This window comes from Micrasema longulum, unplaced genomic scaffold, assembly GCF_059751315.1.
Source record: "Micrasema longulum isolate JH-2025_06_02 unplaced genomic scaffold, ASM5975131v1 h1tg001200l, whole genome shotgun sequence".
Classification (NCBI taxonomy): Eukaryota; Metazoa; Arthropoda; class Insecta; order Trichoptera; family Brachycentridae; genus Micrasema; species Micrasema longulum.
This window is the reverse complement of record NW_028278387.1, coordinates 77393-97021: the sequence shown is the minus strand read 5'-3', so window position 1 is coordinate 97021 and position 19629 is coordinate 77393. Positions and strand designations below refer to the sequence as shown.

General features: G+C 31.4%; 1 protein-coding gene across 1 annotated transcript in view; it reads right to left on the bottom strand.

Moving 5' to 3' along the window:
- LOC148276550 (synaptogenesis protein syg-1-like) overlaps nucleotides 1–19366 on the bottom strand; it is a gene marked incomplete at its 3' end in the record, with an annotated part of 138637 nt that extends 119271 nt beyond the window's left edge. Inside the window, exons 1-2 of the mRNA XM_088234100.1 lie at nucleotides 19334–19366; nucleotides 17778–17928 (exon numbers count right to left, since the gene is read on the bottom strand). Coding sequence (XP_088090226.1) covers nucleotides 17778–17928; nucleotides 19334–19366 — 184 coding nt within the window. The remainder of the gene's footprint in view (nucleotides 1–17777; nucleotides 17929–19333) is intronic.
- Between the last annotated feature and the right edge of the window lie 263 nt (nucleotides 19367–19629).

The following is a 19629-nucleotide window of genomic DNA, read 5'->3' as shown; positions in this document are numbered from 1 at the left end:
GAAAAAAACCCCTTCAACTGCCTAGATTTCAATTTTTCTAATTATATCTTCATTTTGGTTACAATAATTCTAAAATTATTCTTAATTTTCACTATGTAGATGCTTGCATTACCAAATGTCTCCCGGTAAGTATATTGTTAGACATTATTTGCAAAATCTTCCATATCAATTCTGCGTCCCACGGTTCGGCTAATATGGGACAATTTAAATTACAATTAATGTGTACAAATAAACCTTATAGTAAAACATCATTCTTACGGAGCCAAGAAATAAAGAGTGTTACTTTTTACGAGAATTAGTTCAAGACAATAAAAGTTACGTTTTCTTGACGGAATTTTACTGTCGTATTTTCCTGAAAGGATTAAGTTAGATCCTCCGAGTTCTTGAATTGCAGGACACGGAAAAAACATGGCTGTGCGTCAGTCGTAACCTTTTTTCTGAAGCAATAAAAAAAGGGTTAATTTAGCTGTTTGAAAGCATAAATGGTGCCATTTAAAAAATGGTTTTAGCAATGCTCTAAATTTAAATCATATTTAATTTTGTGTAAAAAAACTTTTCTGTGAAGTGCCGGCAATCATCGTAAGCAGAAAAAAACTGGGACGGAATACTGGTAATTTAAAATGTCCCTAGTAAAACGATTTATGATAGGTGCACAAATATGCAGATCCGTGCATTATGTAAAAGCATTATCGACAAAATCAAGAAAGGAGTGGTTCGTTGGTTTGAACATGTAGAGTGAATGGACAGCAAAAAAGGTTGAAAAGATTAACGATTTGAATGTTGATGCATGCAGAAAACGAGAAATACCGATAAAGATATGGCCCGACCAAATTCAGAAAATACTTGAGGATGGACATAAAACTATATTTATTTTATTTATTTAATTTATTTAATTTATTTAATTTATTTAATTTATTTAATTTATTTAATTTATTTAATTAATTTAATTAATTTAATTAATTTAATTAATTTAATTTATTTTATTTATTTTATTATATTTATTTGGTTTATTTTATTTATTTCATTTATCGGTCTTGAAGAGAAGATATATTCAAGGTAGTTTCTAACTCATTATATGTATATAGGTCTCTGGAAAAGCCCAACCTCCAGCCTATCTTTCTTAAAAAATCGATGTTGAACTGATTCAATATTCTTGATGTGAACATCATAATATGGAGATTAGATAACAGAGGAATACTCTAGGTGCGGGCGAACTAGGGAGCAGAAGAGAGTTTTAAGGGTTTCGATATTTTTGAAGTCAGCTGTGCTTCTGTTAATAAATCCAAGAAGTTTTAAAAATTTATTGATAACATGTTCAATATGAATTGTAAAAGAAAGTTTAGTGTCAAGTATAATACCAAAATCTCGTATACAAGACACAAATGATAATATTTTATCGTTCAGATAAGAATGTAAAGGAAGCGAGGTTCAAATGCAAAGACATAGTTATATGGCATTCTATTCAATCTGCCTACCCCTCTAGAGAAACAGCGTGATGGTTTGTTTGTTTGTAGGTAAGTGAGTAAATAAATATTGAATTTCGGGAATTTTTTAATGAACACACGGTGTAGGGATTCACTTTTTCGTCGTATTTTTTGGTTAAACTCAGACTAAATAAATTATGATAATTAACAGTTTTTAAATAATGCTGAACTATAATTTAATTATTTTCTTCATATCTGCTCCTAAGTGAAGCACGTGGATATCACCAGGCACCTCCAGGAAATCTCATTGCCAGCTAGCACTCTCTTCTCATCTCATGACAATCCCGCGTCTCTTAGTTCCACCGAATAAAGCCATGAGATCATCATCGATGGTCTTTCAGGACGACGGGACGTTCAACTTGGGTTAAGGCTCTCTTGAGGTATCAGCAACACGTATCCAGGCCAGGTCCAGCGTCGCACTCTCGAAACGCTCGTTATGGGAGGCAGCAGAGTCCGCTCTCAGAGTTTTTATTTTTCTATCTTTTTTACATTGTGTACATAATAATTGTTTATTGGGTTTCAAAACGCATTTAAAAGAAAATAAATAAGCATAAAAAAAAAGAAAGCAATATTGGTCTATGACTAACTGTAAATATTTTTTTTTATTAAAAAAAAAAACGTACCCCTTACCCTATGAGGCCAAGAGTCCTGTGTTGAGTTGGAATTCAATATTATGGAAAGTGGAAGCATGCATATTATTAAAGAATACTAAAAATAAAAATTATCACACCAACACAAATTTTGATAAGCATCTGGATAACACCTTGCTTAATTGTATATAAATCAATGCATCTAATATCTCGCAGCAGTCACCTGCTTATATTCAATGGAAAAAGGGAATAAAACGGAAAGAGAAAAGGAGAATAGATTAAGGAGGAGTTATGAGATTTTCTTTTCTTCAGATCCGATGTAAACAGATTTACTGTAGAAACATATTTGCTAGTGGAGGGGGATGATTCCACAGTCGAGCCGCATGGACACTATATGAGTTAGAGAAGACAGGGACATTGTGAACGGGCATTTAAAGGGTGGTTTAAGAATAAGAAAGAAAATACATATTATAGGAGCGTTTAGACTATGAAGTACAGTGAACATAAGTACGAGAGAGTGTACGATAATCGTAACTGTGGTCATTAGGGGGGACCGATATATATTTTTTTTAATTTTGAAATGAAAAGGGTCTAAAACGTTACCCTTTAGATTACTCAGAATGCAAAAAATTTGAAAAAAAATATTCGATACTACTTAGCTTGAAGTTTCCGAAAAAGTCGTTTTTTTGCGCTAAACCGGCTGTCATTTCGTATGTAAGTAAGAACATCAGTCCAGTTAAAACCTTATTTAATAAGCATCTACGGGCGTGATTTGCACTTTGTTTTATACTAAATGGGTAGCATTGTTTTAATGAGCTATTGTTTTCGTCAATATTAGCCAGGCGCTCAACGGGATCAGTTCCGCGGAGTGTAAACTTTTTGCTATTCGGTAGTTTTAAAACGTGTTTGAATTTGTTATGTGATTGGGTTTTATTTTTATTAAAAAAAAAAAAAAAAGATAATTAACGAAATGTTCAGGCAGTGATAAACTTAAAACGTCGGTTAAAGGCCAAAGGTAGTATGGAGTATTTTTAAAAATAACTTTTACGTTCAATTTGATCCAGAATGCAACTTTTTCGACTATTATTAAAAATAAAAAAATCTTCATACATCATCCGCCCACTCTAGTTGTCAAATATTCTATGGTTAAAAATATATTAACTGATTTAACTAAACTATCATTACGAATTGTAAATTAAAAATATTTAATTATATATTATTTATTTATAAATCATATAGTTCAGAGTATTATATATATGAATTATATTCCCAGGAGCTACTACAAATCAATTCGAGGCAATAATATTTACATATATCTTTTAAAGATGCACATACTAAGAACAACAAAAAAACAAACCAAGTTTAGTTTCTGTATAACTTAATAAAACACAACAATATATGAGCCAAAAATCTTTTCTTACAAAAACAAAATGAAAATATAAAAACCCTTTCAAGAATGAAGAAAGTGGTAAATCTAGAACTAAAAGAGATAAGGTCGTTAACAACACATGCTACGCAGACGATGCAGCCATAGTGGCAGTGATAATTTCCGACGATTAGAAAATAAATATCTACTTAAGTTAGGAAAACAAAAAGTTTCAATATTTTAAATGCCACCACAAGGCAGTATTATTTTTTTAATTTGTAGTTAATTTCCTTTGACCGTGGAATGAAAGAAGTAGGACGTGGATATTACCAGAAAGGAGAAAAGTCTACATTTATTTTATAATATTATTTTCAAAATTATAATAATTGTCTCTGAATTACAACAGTTAACAGAAGGTCGACAAACAGTAATAAATGTTAATTGCTTAAGTAAGTATTCTAAATACATATATTCGTGATAAATGAAAATCAGGTTATTTTTATTACTCCGTTTCTCTAGTCCGAGTGGAATAATGAATACTATAGAATACTAGAAATAGAACTAGCACCCCGGATGAGTGTTTTCAGCTGGATGATCGATGGCATTTCTCAGGAGCATTATATTTTCCATTTTCCATATCCAGTGATGCATAGGGTACGACATTATTAAACCAAATGAAGCATATTAAGATCATCTGTAATATAAAAATAATAAAAATGAAAAATCTCTATTTACCAATACACGATTGTGGAAAAAAAAGGTACTTGAGTAAAAGGCGGACCAATTGCTGCTAGAAGTTTAATATAGTCTAACCAGTAAAATATTCAATATATTTGCGAATAAAAAATAAATACAAACTTTTGAAACAATAAGGTTAAATATACAGTTTTAGATATGATGCTTAGTGCTTACATTATTTACATTAAGTATGTTTAAATTTACTCTGTTTCATCTTCCAAATATTCATTAATACTATGATAACTTTTATCCATAGAAACCTTTTAGCACTCGTGCATATTTTTTATTTATTTATTATTTTTTTCCCATTATAAAAAAAATTAATAATAAAAATAATGTGACCTCACTGGAATGTTACCCGTGCCGAGGACACTTAACAAAATACTTTTTAAAAATATTTGTACATGTTTGAATAAATAAAGAAGACTTTATATACAGAGATAATTAATAAAATGTTCAGAGCGTTTAACACTACGTATTTAAGTTTATATTTCATTAATGTACACGTATATTATTTATATTATAAAACGTACAATTAAAGAACAAAACCATCACATAAACTATATATTTTTGGAGCAGTTGATTTAATATTGGTTTAGGCAAATGAGGCAATTCATTTTACTTATGGAACATTTTCTCATTCGTTATTGTTTTAATGGACAGTGGAAGTAGATTATAGATTTTAATTGCATAATACTCAAAATCCCTTTGTCCGAAAGTGGTATAAGTTTGTATATGTTTAAGTTGTCTTTGTGTTGAGGATCTAGTGGTTGTACTATTTGTATGTGTTGTATTGTCGAGGTTATGTCTTTAATTTGAGTAAGAATAGATACAATTGATTTCCTTTGTTTTTTTTGACACTGTATGAGTTAGAGAAGAAAGAGGAACTGTAGATATGTATTCAGATGTATTATTTTAATACGTTTAGGGTGGTTTTATGTTAGTCTGCCATAGCACGGATCTTCTCCTATATGTTATTTTTTTATAATGTTTAAAAAAATAAAAAAAAATAACAGAAAATCAAATAAAAAATAGTGTTATTTTTTATTTAAACAATCATTATTTCACATCGAAAGATTTTTATAGATTAAAATAGCACAATAGGGATATATAATTTTTTTTTATCTTTTCAAAATAATAAAGGTCTTTGAAATACTGTCCAGAAAAAAAGTTTTTTTTTCCTAATTATTAGTAGCATAAAAAAATATTTTAAATTTGTAATTTTGAATTCCCGCAAAAAATGGTGGATCCATTGGCCACGCCCCTAATACGTCACGATTCATGTTTATTTGTTCCTGCTACTGAAATTTGTGTAAAACAATTTCATGAATCTTGACGTCACAACAACCAAGGCCAAACACGTCGCGTTTTTCATTGAACATATTTTTATTGAATTTCTTGCTTACATGTATGTATGAAAACATTTCTCTCAATATCCATATTGATTTTGAAAATACAATTAATTATTCTAAATCCATTTCATATATTTTTATCGGTATTTGTAGTATTAAAAAATCCGGTTTCCCATACATTTTGTTCAATGTGAGACCCGTGGTAAATCGTTTAAGGTACAGAATTAAAAAAAAAAAAAAGTTATCCAACGGTTTTTCTATACAACGTAGGTTAAATTGAAACTACGAATTAAAATTAAATACGAAACTGATGTTATTACAGGTCAATGGTAAAATCGAGGACTATTTAATTCAATATTGGATATTTCTGGACATACACAGCGTGGAATTCAGGCAAAATTAACTCAAGTAAAACTATGCACCCGGAAATGAAACAAGGTTAGTAAACGATAGGGGTGGCCCAATATGCAGCATCAGTGAAGAGCATAATTTATAACAAAGTTGGTCAAATCACGAAAATTTTAGCTGTTTTTGAAAATTCACACACGGAGGTTAATTTTTTTGAAAACTATTCACCCGAACATAAAACAAATCAGAAATGTTTGGCGAGCTTTCTACTTTAAAACGTGTTTCATGTTGTTATTGTAAAACCAACAATTTTACATATTTAAAGGTATTGAATATTTAAGAAAAATAAAATGGGCAACAAATTTAACTTTTTACTTATTGAGCAATGCAAGCTAAAAAAAAATTCATTCGTGTGATCCATATCTATTCCATTGATCGATGACACACACATGTGCAATGATTTTACCTGAAATATTTATCGACGACCGATGAAGCTAGTCAATTCAATTCGTTGGTTCAATTTTATTGAGTGTTTTGGGAAATTAATTTAATTCAGTAAAACGCCCGGAGGGCTTCTCATCATATTTAATATTTATAAAAAAAAAATTGTACATTTTTTTGCTAACATTTGTTCGATTTTTCATTACACTTTATAAAAAAAAACAAACAAAAAAAATCCCACGTAGGCATGTCAGTCAGTGCGTGGGTGTACTAAATTTAGAATACATTATGAAATCTATGGTCTAGATACAATAATTAAATTAAATTACAAATAGAAACTCTCTTGCGCTTCTACTGTCACCAAGTCCATACCATTGTGTCTTTCTACTTTCTTTAATAATATTTTTCGATGCATACACATGTACTTAAAATTTCCCATTGGGCGTATTTATAAATACATACAATACAATAAAATTACCACTGTTCATTGTTATTATTAGGACATTCATGTATAATATGTTTGTAATTTTTTAAGACTACATAAAAACATTAAAAAATGAGCCATAAAGAAAGGTAATGTAACTTCGCTTTTTAAAAAATCACAACAATATGGGGAAAATCTCTTTAGTTTTCACCCTATTTCAAATCTTCCCATCGTATCAAAAATACAAGAAAAAATAGTTTCTTATGTATATTATACAAAGGATAAAACTAACTACGTTTCCTTCCTGTGACAGTTGATCGAGATTTAGGGCATTTTATTGATCAATGCAGTGTTTTAGGCACCACTGAATGTGGATAAAGATTTAATGATGATGATATAATAATAATTACGTAAAACAAAAAAATAGTGTTTTTTCATATTTTTAATATATTACTTTTGGACTAAAATGATTTCATTTAACAAATAAAATAAAATATTTAGGCATTAAATTGGCACAACATGTCTGGCCAGGAATCTTTGAGCATTAGTTTGATATCATAAAGATATAATTCTCTACGATAACATATGTGTTTTCCTCCTTAGCAAAGTTTCACTGACGTGAAAGATGTCGATCTCCAAAGCGATCATCTTCAGCTTCTTGACTGCTCTTCCTATGGGCAAGACCAGAGGCAGGTTGGTTCTGGAAGCCACGAGGTAAAAAAATCTGTGCTCATACTTTTGAAGATATCCACTCGGAATATAAAAATTGATGTCCTCCAAAATGATCGAGATCTCAATACCACCTTTCAGTGATTAGCCTATCAGTAAATGAGGCAGGATTAAGAAGGAGGTGAATGTTGAGAGGGTAAAGAAGGCAAGGTAGATTAAAAAATATATAAACGTATTAAGTAATATGGTATCTGTAAAGCTGCATATTGAATTTTAAGTGCAAATTTATTACATTGTGATATTTTTGACTACAAAAAAATGCATTTTTGTAAAATGATTGTTGTTATTGATATATGAACTAGGCGGTGCTATTTACATATTCTGGATGAGATAAACAAGTGTTATATTTTGTGTGATTTTGATTTATTTTTATGCCCTTGTATAGAACTTTTACAGATATCTTACAGTAATACATGTAAGGCTTCACAAATAAATAAAATACAGTGCACTTATAAACAAATACAATAAAATTAAATAAGCATACACCTAGTGCCTCAGACGTTCAGCATTGGACAGGTTAATGAAGAAGAAATAACTAGAATATTTGATGGTTTTGACTACCGTTTGTTGGATAAGAGAAGTATATACCAAAAAAAAAATCCTCGCATTTCTGCCACAAAATAATTACTGAAAAGAAACGCTATGACGCACTTTTGCGCCATTTTTCATAAGAATGGCAGACCACGTGCAGACGGTCAAATGAAATTCTAGATAGAAATATCATCCTTTTCATTCCAATACAACTGTGTGGTCAGACTTATTTATCAGAAGAAACGTGTTTTTGCTACCGTTTTTGCTCGATAGAGGGTGTTTGTGCTATGTACAGTCGAGCGCCGTGAGCCAGAGAAACGTAACCGAAATTTTAACGGAAAAATGACTTCAGAATATTTACGACGCCTTGTGATTTTACGTTATGGTTTTAGTTTTGAAACACTACGAAAAAAAACAGATTTATACATCTCAATAAAGACGGTGGGTAAAATTATTATTTGATTAAAGTCCTGTGGATGTAAAAATGATTCGTATTTTTATTGTACAAAAACTGCTTAAACCAAAACATAAACATTAATTTCAGTATGTCCAAATATTTGTTGACAAGGCTGGATTTTACTAGAAATCTGCTAATTACAGGTCATTAACTCTGCAAATGTCTTGACTCCCATATTTCCGTCTCAAAAATATTTGCCTCTCCGTTTGCAAGAATTTTTTTTCACCAGGCCAGGAGAGCTAATCACAGAAGTAAATAGTATTACAGAACACACAGGTTTGAGAAATATCAAATTGTTTTCTTTATTTTCTCACCGGAAATCGATCCCGGAACCTTCCATGCCTGACTGTTAATCTTAACCACAGATCACCAAGACCACTTAAGATTAAGACATTAATATTTAAAAAAACATTTTTAACAAATGTTGGGTCTCAAACCAATATTAAATCAACCGTGTTTTTGAAACACGTATTTTTCGAATCGGAAAACACAAATACGACATCATCATTTGATTTATAAGTTTTAAAATAAAATCGCGAAGTTAGTGTTCGTTTGAACACACACACACAGTCTTAAAGGGTTAAATTTAACATTTCGTGTCCATCTTACCAGGAATCGAACTCAGGTCCTCAAAAATGAAGGGCGAACTTGCCAACCACTACAAAACGTGGTGGACTTACCTTCACTCGATTTCTTTATTCACGAGTTTTCCCTGAGAGCACCCATCGAGTCAAAAACACTCGTCCAGGGTTCTGGTTCTATTTCACTCACGGAACTGTAGGTATTCCTTGTCTGCGTGCGCACAAAAACATAATAAAAAAAAACGTACATTGTATTTTTCCCGTCGGATTTTTATTTCGTGAATACGAAATTACACACGTTGCTCTCCATACAGAAATATTATTTTGTTTCGGTTGTTAAAAAGACAGTTGAAATAAACGAAATATAATTACGCTTTAGATAACATTAAATCATAAAAATCAACCAGCTCGTTCCAGAGATACAACTGAACTGAAAGCGCACCGTACCCACACAAGCCCAAATTTAGACTCCCGCGTAGCGCTGTGACGTAACCTTGCAAAATCTCCACACGTAACAAACAAATTTGTTTCGGTAGTCGACAAAACAAAGCTTTAGAAATTCTGTAATCATGATAGTTTTTGCACACAAGGCCCTCGAAAGTACACAAATATTGGCAGAGACAAAACCTAACGCAACATCCAGAATGAACCATAAGATTTTTGTTTGCATTCACATAAAAAATCAGACGCACTCGTACATATTTGAAATTTATGTCAAATTTCGTTTAAGCTTGTTTGGCGTTCCTCGCTTCGTCTAACCAAGCCTTGTTTCTCTACCAAACCGCAGAACGCGCCAACTGCAGTTCGCAACTTGCAAGCGAATGCATAGAAAATTAGCTTTGAAACTCGGTCTACTCTACGTGGTACAGTAATAGTGTGTGGAAGAGCTAAATGTATGGTTTAATTGGGCAAATATTGCCACATATTCAATTGAAAAGCATTACTGAACGCGATACGAATAGGACTCTGCGGCCTTTGTAGCCAATTCTCCAGGGCTCCAAATAAGGGTTTGCAGTTTTGTCACCAACAAGCTTATTTACTTGAATTAAAAATGTTTTTTTGAGATAAATATATTTTTGTGGTGGAAAGTAAAAGGTACTACTTTTATACAAGTAATGATTTTTATAAAAATGTCATAAAATTAAAATTCTTTGGATGAGTTTCACTCTGTGTAATTTTAATAATGATCAAGTAAACATTTTCAGAACTGGTTACATCATCTTCAACGTTCAATGTTTTTCTTTCAATTTCTCGCAAATGCCTCCCTGATACTATGCAAAAAAGATAACTGTATGTCGAACTGATTATGCCGAACTGAAATCGCCAAAGTCGAGGTCTTGTAGTCTGGTATTTTTTTTTAAGAAAGAGTATGAGAATTAATTTTTTATTTTCGGTCATTTTTGCATTTTAAAAAAATACTTATCACATATTTATACCGTACGTTCAAAGACGGCAGATAAAACTGGGTGCTTTTGAGGGTATTTGGATAATCAACTTGGATATTGTTGATAAATTCGCCTGGTCTATAAATAAGTATAGAAATTTTTTAAAAAGTAACATTTTCAGGCGTTGTCTAGTATGTTGGTGAAATAATTTAATTGGATGAATCTCACCAGCATTAATAAAGGTTTCAGCTTTTTAACTTCACAAACATCCACACATGAAAAAATTTAAGGGATTTGGATGTTCAAATATAGGCAGAATGGTGAATGTTACACAGTGTGTAAAGTGGCTAATTTAACCAACCAATGACCGGTCATAAGCCCTGTAGATGCCTTCACTTCTATATTACCTTCTCTAGAACGTTATTCATCTCTGTTGTTATATGTTAAAATTGGTATTTGGATAGTTCTAGTTCCCAAATTAAGCAATTTATCAAAAAAAAAAGCTATAGAGACACGCCAATGGCAAATATCTATGCGTCAAAAATCATTGTTTGAGTGCTATAATCATATCAAAACATCGTTTTAGGGTGATAAAATTTTACTGCCCCTAGATTGGATCTTAAGTTAAAGACTTGCATCTTACTTTCGTATATAAAGTGATCAAGGTACGCTGAGAATGGAGTCCCAATTTAGTTTCTTATGCACCACTGGGTTTGGATAAGGAAATGATGATGATAACCCACATTGTAACATTCACTTTTCGATCTATTCGTTAATGTGCATACGTCTTCGATTTTTTGATTTGTGCGGATGTTTGATAATTTTTTTTTTAAAGTTAAATCACGTTTTTTACATTATACTTAAGTATGTCTTTTAACTGAGAAATTGGTTTGATTTGTGTTACTTAAAAAAACATCATCCTGGTTTTATTTCCTACAGTTATGTCTATTAAATAGAACCAGGATTCTGGACGAGTGTTTTCGACTCGATGGCTATGCTCAGGTAAAAATCCTCAAAAAGGAAATGGAGTGCAGTAAAGTCTGCATCATAGGATAGTGATTCGCATGTTAACCTACCGTGCTCAGGTTTTAGGTTGAATTCCTCCAAAAACAAGGCGAAATATTTGTTTATAAGGTGGTTTTACATTGCAGTATTTCACTGACCCTGGATCTGAAGCGTAAGACTGATCACCTTTCCTTCTTGTAATACATGATCAAGATACACTGCAAGTACTTTTCAGATGGCGTGATCTTTGCACCACCGGGTGAAGATGTTAAAAAAAACTTTAAAATAAATGATTAATGGAAGAACTATTATAATCAAGAATTAAAATAATTTTAGCGTATGAAGGAAATTAAAATTGAATCCAAATATTACGATAATTTAATATCAAGTTGTTCATTTTGAATTCTACATAAAACGCAATGTAGATTGTGAAATGGTTGGTATTTATGTTAAGCTAAGATGAAACAGTTTTGTATCTTGGGCAAACTTTTACCGAACTAAATTTGACTCGGGGAACGAAATTCGGTAAATCTAATGCGAATGTTGGCTACAGCTTGTCGATATACCAAAGAAAGGAAATTTATCTACAAATATTAATCAAACATCGCAATTAAAACTTTGTTATGCGAAAAGTTATTCTGTGGAAACAAACAAGTAGGTGGGTTGTATAAATTTTAACGAAAATGTCAAGTCGGGATCTCTTCTCTACTAACCTTCTCAGGTACACGCGAATGGTGAAAAGTTTCGCAGAGTTTTGAAAATATTAAGGCATTTTCAATTTAATGCCGATAACTAGATCAATAAGAAAATTACATTTTAGTTTCCGAGAACTTAAAATGATGGAAATATGTTTTGACTGAGTGCTAGTCAAAACTTTATGACGAATATGAATTTCTGATCAAAATACTTTTACGGTTGAGTAGCAAAAATCCAAAATGTGTTTTCTCTTATTATATTAAATTTGAGAAAAATAACATTAAATTCTACTTACTTTTGTAAAAAACACACGAATAAGTTAGATTAAAAATAATAGTCATTATTATCAAAACGAAATGGAGAATATTATACTTTATTTTTTAAAACATGTGTTAAATTTTTCCGATAGTTACGTGTTTACAGTACATATGTATATTGTGTATATGAATAGAACAAAATGATAAAAAAGAAAAAAATCCGTTGGTTTACTTATTTAAGAAGCTTTATGTGACAGTAAGATCTTATTAAAAAAAATAAATGTGCATAATATTTTAGTAGACAAAACCAAAAATTAATAAATGTTGCTAGCAATTTAGATAAAGTAATCAAGAAAATTTCTATCCTTGACCGATTTTTTAGCATATTTTTTAAAGGAGTAATTGGTTAAGATTTTAATTGTTTAAAAACAACATTATTCTTTCATTATTCAAATATGATATTATTTTCTAATATTTGGGTGCTAGAACAAGGAGTAACAATAACCTGAAGGGTGAAGTGCTGGAAGAGACACAAAAAGCCTCAATCATATCTAGATGTTTAAAAAACATCATCTAAAGAACAAGTATGTTCTATCGAAGTGAGCATTTACAAAACGTGTGTCAGTACAATAATGACTTAAAGCATATAATCCACTCTTAGAACCAAAAGCCTTTTTTAAGCCAGAGAAGTGAATATACTCAGGAAAATTGCTGGCAAAACCTTTCGTGACAGAATACGAAACACAAAAATCCAAAGTCAAGAGTATTATAATAAAGGGGCGGTAGAGAATAAGATAATGTAATTAACATGTGACTAGAATGGCAGAATCAAGAGCCGTAAGAACAGCAACAGACAGTTTACCTCAAGGAAGACCTCTAAAAATATAAATGGAAACCTCGCAGTCCAACTTTTTTGAGAAAACTTGAAACAAAAAGTAACTGGTCAACAAGCCAGTGGAAGAAAAAGAAAAACATGTAAGAACTTTTACTTATTCGGAGTACATCCAAACTGAAATTAATTTACTTACAAAATTGTGGAGGACAAAAAAATGGACGAGAGAAACTATTTGAAGGAACTAAGAGTGCAACTTGAACAAAGGAAAACCGATAGTCAACATGACCTTACGTTAATGTTTATAAACGAATGCCCGAAAATTATTGGAAAATCAAAAAACTGATTCTTAAACTATACTATCAGAATGTCCGGGGATTGAGAACCAAATTAAATACCACGAGAGTCTCAGTTTGTTCAGCCACAAAATATGTTTTTTAACTTATTGGGACTCAGCTAAACAATGAAATTGCAACGGCGAAAACAGGTTTTGTTAACAACAACTACATATAATGTGACCGTCAATCTAGCACCAATAAATCTAGTGAAGAAGGCGGGCTTTCAGGAATAAATTTCATACCAAAGTTATACAATTTAATTAAAGTTAAATTTGTGAATATACTGTCATCTAAGTTAAAAAAGCATAAGAAAGTACAATTTATTTATTTATCCATTCAAAATTACACTAGTTTACATATTTATGAACTAATTAAGGCTTTTTGGCTATGCCCGTGTCAAGCCACAATAAATAACAATAAAAATACATAGTAAAATCAATGCGATCAAATTATAATAACATAGAATAACAATCTAGAAAAAAAGGTAAATGTAATAAATAATAAAATTCCAAAGAATACAAAGCAAAAAAGATAATCAGAAATAATTTTTAAAATATAAATTATACAAATTAAGAATCACACATAATCAAATATACAAAAAAGTGGTATCATTAAAATCAACAAAAATATACTAAAATATATTGTAGTATTGAAAAAAAACAAATTTAGAGTATCATTTAAATCAACAGAAAAAGAATATATATATATATATATATAGGAGCATAATTAAAATAACAATTGAGATATTTTTTCTAGAAACGCACTCAATAAGTAAGAAATAGGAGCAATAAATCATATGCCAAATAATAGTACGTACTAAATGAAATAATAAAATAATACATAATGAAAAAAACATAAAAATTTTCAATTAATTAATACGTGTGTATTGTGTTCCCCACTAGTGTGTATGAAAAACATTGCAAGGAAGTTAAAAAAAGATATTCTTAACCATCCGGGAGTTTAAATTTTAATGTTCGGGGACTGCAATATACCCTACGTCAATTGGCCTATGAACTTTGACGCAATCAAATAATTATTAGCATGTTAAATCCTTAACACCTAAAGCAGATTAATGTTATTATTAATTATTAGCATGTTAAATACTTAACACCTTAAGCAGATTAATTTTAAATTTAATTAAAAAAAATACCACAGATATTGATAACAGCGGCTGTAAAAATCTATGCGCCTCATTTTTACTCTTAACTGGATCTTTTTTTGTACCCATTTACACAAATTTCACGAAAACAAACAGTGACCTATTTCAGTTTACTAGTTTTGATGATGTTTTATGAATCCAGAAAGAAGTGACCGAAAAATTAATTAAAATGTTTAACTCGCAAGTCCAAGCGAAATAAATTTTCAGTATGTATTTAAAAAAATATATTAATGGGACATATAGATTACTGTTCTTCCATTATTTTTTTTATGGAATGAAGGAAAAAATTAAAAATATACAAATGCTTCAAAATAAAGCGATAAGGATTATACAAAAGAATACGTATTCTAATGTAGAAATAATGGACTTATAAATCGGCTGTGGTAAAGCAACAAATAAAATATAAAATATCATTTTTAACTTTAAATCATTAAGGAGATTAATAAAATAAAACAAATTTAACCAGCAATGTCATTCATATGAAACTAGACATAAAAAATATATAAGATTACCAATGAGGAGAAAAACGGAGTCTCAAAACTCATTGTATAATGGATTGAAGTTGTTCAATGAGTAACCTGAAGAAATAAAAGAAATAGAAAGCATTGAAATTTAAAAATAATTTGAAAAAATATATTGGTGAGAAATTAAAAAAAAAAATGTAATCTTATTAAATGTTTTTATTAGTTCTTAAGATGTTACGAATTAATTTTTACTAAGCATAAATAAAGACTGCTTTATTTGAAAGGTTTGGTTACTAGAATTAAAAATAGATTTTTACAATTCTCACCGACGAATTTTCAGTACCACTCACTGATTAGAATCACAGATACGATTTTATTAATTGAAGCACCAATGGGCATGAATTTGGCAATTTGAGACAAACTGTTACTTGAATATGAAGAATAATTTGGAAGAAAAAAACCTAATCAATCGCTGACAAATTTGAAAAACTGAATTCATCGTATTTCAAAGAAGATGGCACTTTACAACTTTCAAGACAATATTTTGATTTTGATAACCAATAATTTGAAACGTATTCTCTTATTTGTGGGGAATCCTTTTGTAACGAAAAATCCTGTATTATTTCTTTGGAATTTATTTTGGACCACTCACTTTGAATAACATCGCATGACGTTTCTTTGTAAGGCGCTCAATCTCATTCATTTCTACACAGAATGAAGAACAAAATGTATTTCTGACTAGAACATATTTGTTTGGAGTACAAACATGCAAACGTGTATAACTACTTCCACTCTGTATGAAACGAGAGAAATTTTATTTTATTTTATTAACATATTCTCGTTTTTAGTTGGAACGTCAGTTGATTTTAAAAAATGTTGAAACCTAGTACTGTAGTTTTACTTGAGCAAACAATATCTTGAAGAGCGAATCTTTTTTCCTTTGAATGAAGTTTGACCTTTACTACCCTCGCTCTCAGGCTATGATTTGTGGGCATATCTTTAACTGTGATACCTAAACGGGACCATTAACCCGGCTTCTGAAGGACTGAGTCAACTTCTCAGTTCTCTTTTTCTTTTCCACATCCGCTTCTAAGTGGAGCATGTGGATATCACCAGTTGCCTCCAGGAGACCCTATCGCCAGCCAGCATTTTTGTCTCTTCCCACGTCAATCCAGCGCCCCTTAATTCCGCCGAATAAAGTCTGAAGATCGTCATTAATGAGCTCGCAGGTTTAAAGAAGAGGCAACTTAAGCTTAAGTTCTTCTGAGGCATGCGCAGCACGTTTCCAAGCCAGGTTCACCGCCGCATCCTCAAGACGCTCGTTATAGGAGGCTTCTGCGTCCGTTTTCGGACTTCAATGTTAGTTATAAAATCTAACCACCTTATACCTAATATTCTTTTCAAACACTTACTCTCAAAACTCAGAAGTTTGGTATTTTGAGTTTTGGTAAGGTGCCAAAATTCGCACCCATATAGGAGTACTGGCATTATACAAGATTGGAATAATTGGCATTTCGTTTTGACGGAGTATAGACTAGAGTTCCAGACAACACACATCATGTTAAAAGTTGCTCCAGCAATTTCTAGGCGGGTTGCGAGCTCTTTATGCATGCTTCCATCCTTAGTTATGTAAACTCCCAAGTATTTAAAACTGTCAACTTTTTCAATCCTCTGTCCGTTATTATAGAGAGGCTGATCAGCGTCAGGACAGGATTTGTTGCACATAAACTGAGTCTTTTTTGTATTAATATTAAGACCTAGACGAGTTGAGTTTTCCTGCAGTGTATCAACAATTTCCTGAAAATCACCAACAGACTTTTAAAAAAAGACTGCATCATCTACATACCCCAAGTTACACAATTTTAGGAGAGAGTTCACTTTTTCAGTTCTCACTGGAGTAATTCTCATTCAGCGCGACCACGTCGCGGGAGTGAGCACCTTTCATTTGAGTATACTGAAGTATTTCGGTGACTAGATTGAGGACCCAGTATTGCGGGGTATAACGAGATCCATTGAACAGGGCTACGGGTGAAGACCTCAACGAATGTGATGACGGAGATCATCGCTCATCAGAAGTGCATCGCAGCGGAGGAAAAATAATCAACGATTGCTTCTTAAGCCCCGGTTAGAAAGAGGGGTTACTGTTTCGGCGTCAGTTGGCAACTGGCCGTAAAAGACAACCCAAACAACAAATCTCATATTCCAACGTGTAGACTAAGAACTAGGGAGGCTTACTTCAAGTAAATGGGGCATACAGCCAGGAGAAAGAAGAAAAATAAGTTTAACCTTTTGCTTAACTTTTGGTGCTCAAACGAACACAACTTATGTTAACACGTGATATATTATTTTTATTTTTGACCGTAAATTGCAATAAAAAAAACACGATAATTTTTTCCTCAATTGGTCTTGGTGTTGTGGAACTTTTTTCACATTTTCTTTCTTTATCTTTCTTAACAATCAAAAACAATTGGATGAAAAAGCTATTCCTTAAAAAAAAAACTTTTTTTTTTTTGGTAATTGTTTGTTAATGAATAAAATATAATTACAGCTCGAGGAGCATTATGACATTTATTTTATTGTAAAAGTTGAATTTGACTTACATATGACGTTAAGAATAAAGGAGTCGTCTAAAGGAGTTCCCGGTAATCTGGGATTGTCAGCTTGGCACCTGAGTCTTGTATTGTCGTCTTCGGGGGATGGTGAAAAGGCCAACGAACTGATTACCATCGTTTCGTTAGCTGCCTCGGTAACCTGAAACCAAAAAAAAATGTTACTTTAAAATTATGATAATCAGTAGATATAAATTGCATCGAGGTCCAGTGGCTAGGGTTAACTGACTCATGGATCAGTGGTTCGAGGTTTGAACCCACCCTACCTTAACTTTATTACCGTTTTCAAATAGAAAGTCAATTACAACTTATTAATATTGACCCTCAAATTGAAATATTTAGGGAAATCATAAAAACGCAAATATTCATTTTTAATAAAAAAAAAAAAAACATTTTAACTCTCAAAAGACTACGATAAATAATTTCGTTGCTTGCGGTGATGTAACATCGTGTTACCACGACCAAAATATGGAGTATTATAATGTTTAGACATTTGAAAAAAAACTCTAAATCATTATTTTTCCATAGTCTTACGTGCGTGCGTGCACTTCCTATGACTATCAATAACGCTGGTAACGCATTCATAAATTTGCTCATAAACGCACGTTAATTTTTTCGACTTTTATCATATCCATCTTGTTGAATCTAGTCATGTCATATCTTTCTCGGTCTTCTTCGTTTTTAGCATCCATCAACATTTACGGGTCCAAACCAACCCAGTACTCTTTTCTTGATTTTGGCGATAATTTGTTTGCCTATCCTACATAGTTTTACTGCACATTCGCCCAAAATGTTGCATTTCGGCAGTAGTCAGCCTATTTTCATCCTTCATCAGTTTTTTTACGGTATTTGTTGGATTCGGTCATGTCATGTTTTTTTCGGTAAATAAAGCATAGAACTACCTTAATAACAAATATGTCAAGTTTAAATTAATAGGATATCTGGTCCGATAAAAAAATTCTGGGAATTTTCTGGAGTGACCGGATCACTAATGACAAGGTTTTTATTAGAATAGGGAAATAAAAAGATTTTCGTTTTAACTATTTTCAATAAATAAAGTTCTTTTAAATACTGTGCAGTAAAATTTTTTTTTTTTTACTAGTAGCATAAAACATATATATTTTTTAGTTTATAAAGTAAAACTAGCCCGCAAACGGTTCATTGCCTTTGCCACAAATCGGTTAAATTGTGAACTTTGTTCGTGAGCGTTTAAATTTAAACACAACATCGTCTTGCATCTTGACGTCAAAATTGTCAAGGCTTAACATGTCGCGTTTTTTGGAAACCTATTTTATAATAATTTAATTAAAGAAGTTATGTACAAAAACCTTAATGAAAAATATCCATATTGACTTCGAAAAAACAATTAATTTTAAAAAATCTATTTCACATATTTTTATGGCCATAGTAGTATGTAATATTTCCTTTTGATAAAGACCATCTCCGAGGAACGTGTTAGATTGATTAGACATATACGCCAAGATTACCTAATAAATTAATGCAAGGATATGAGGTGCAGGTTATGCAAAGAGCCATAGAGGACAGACCTGAGTAGCAGAGGAGATGCTAGAAGCTGCCATAGTCAAATAAAAAATCAAGTGTTGGGTATTTCATTTTATAAATCCAAACTAGGACAGAGGCTGGTAAATGTCCTCGCCCCTAAACTGAATTAATCCTACTTTAAAGACACAACAAAAAATGATAACTTCAGCCTCTCCTCTTCTGATAATTTATTTGCAAACTGGGTCACATAATATGTAAATGATTTATTTTTAAGATAAACTTTTTATTTGCTTTCGTAATTTTTGATTATCTCAATTAAATTATTAAATTCAATTTAATT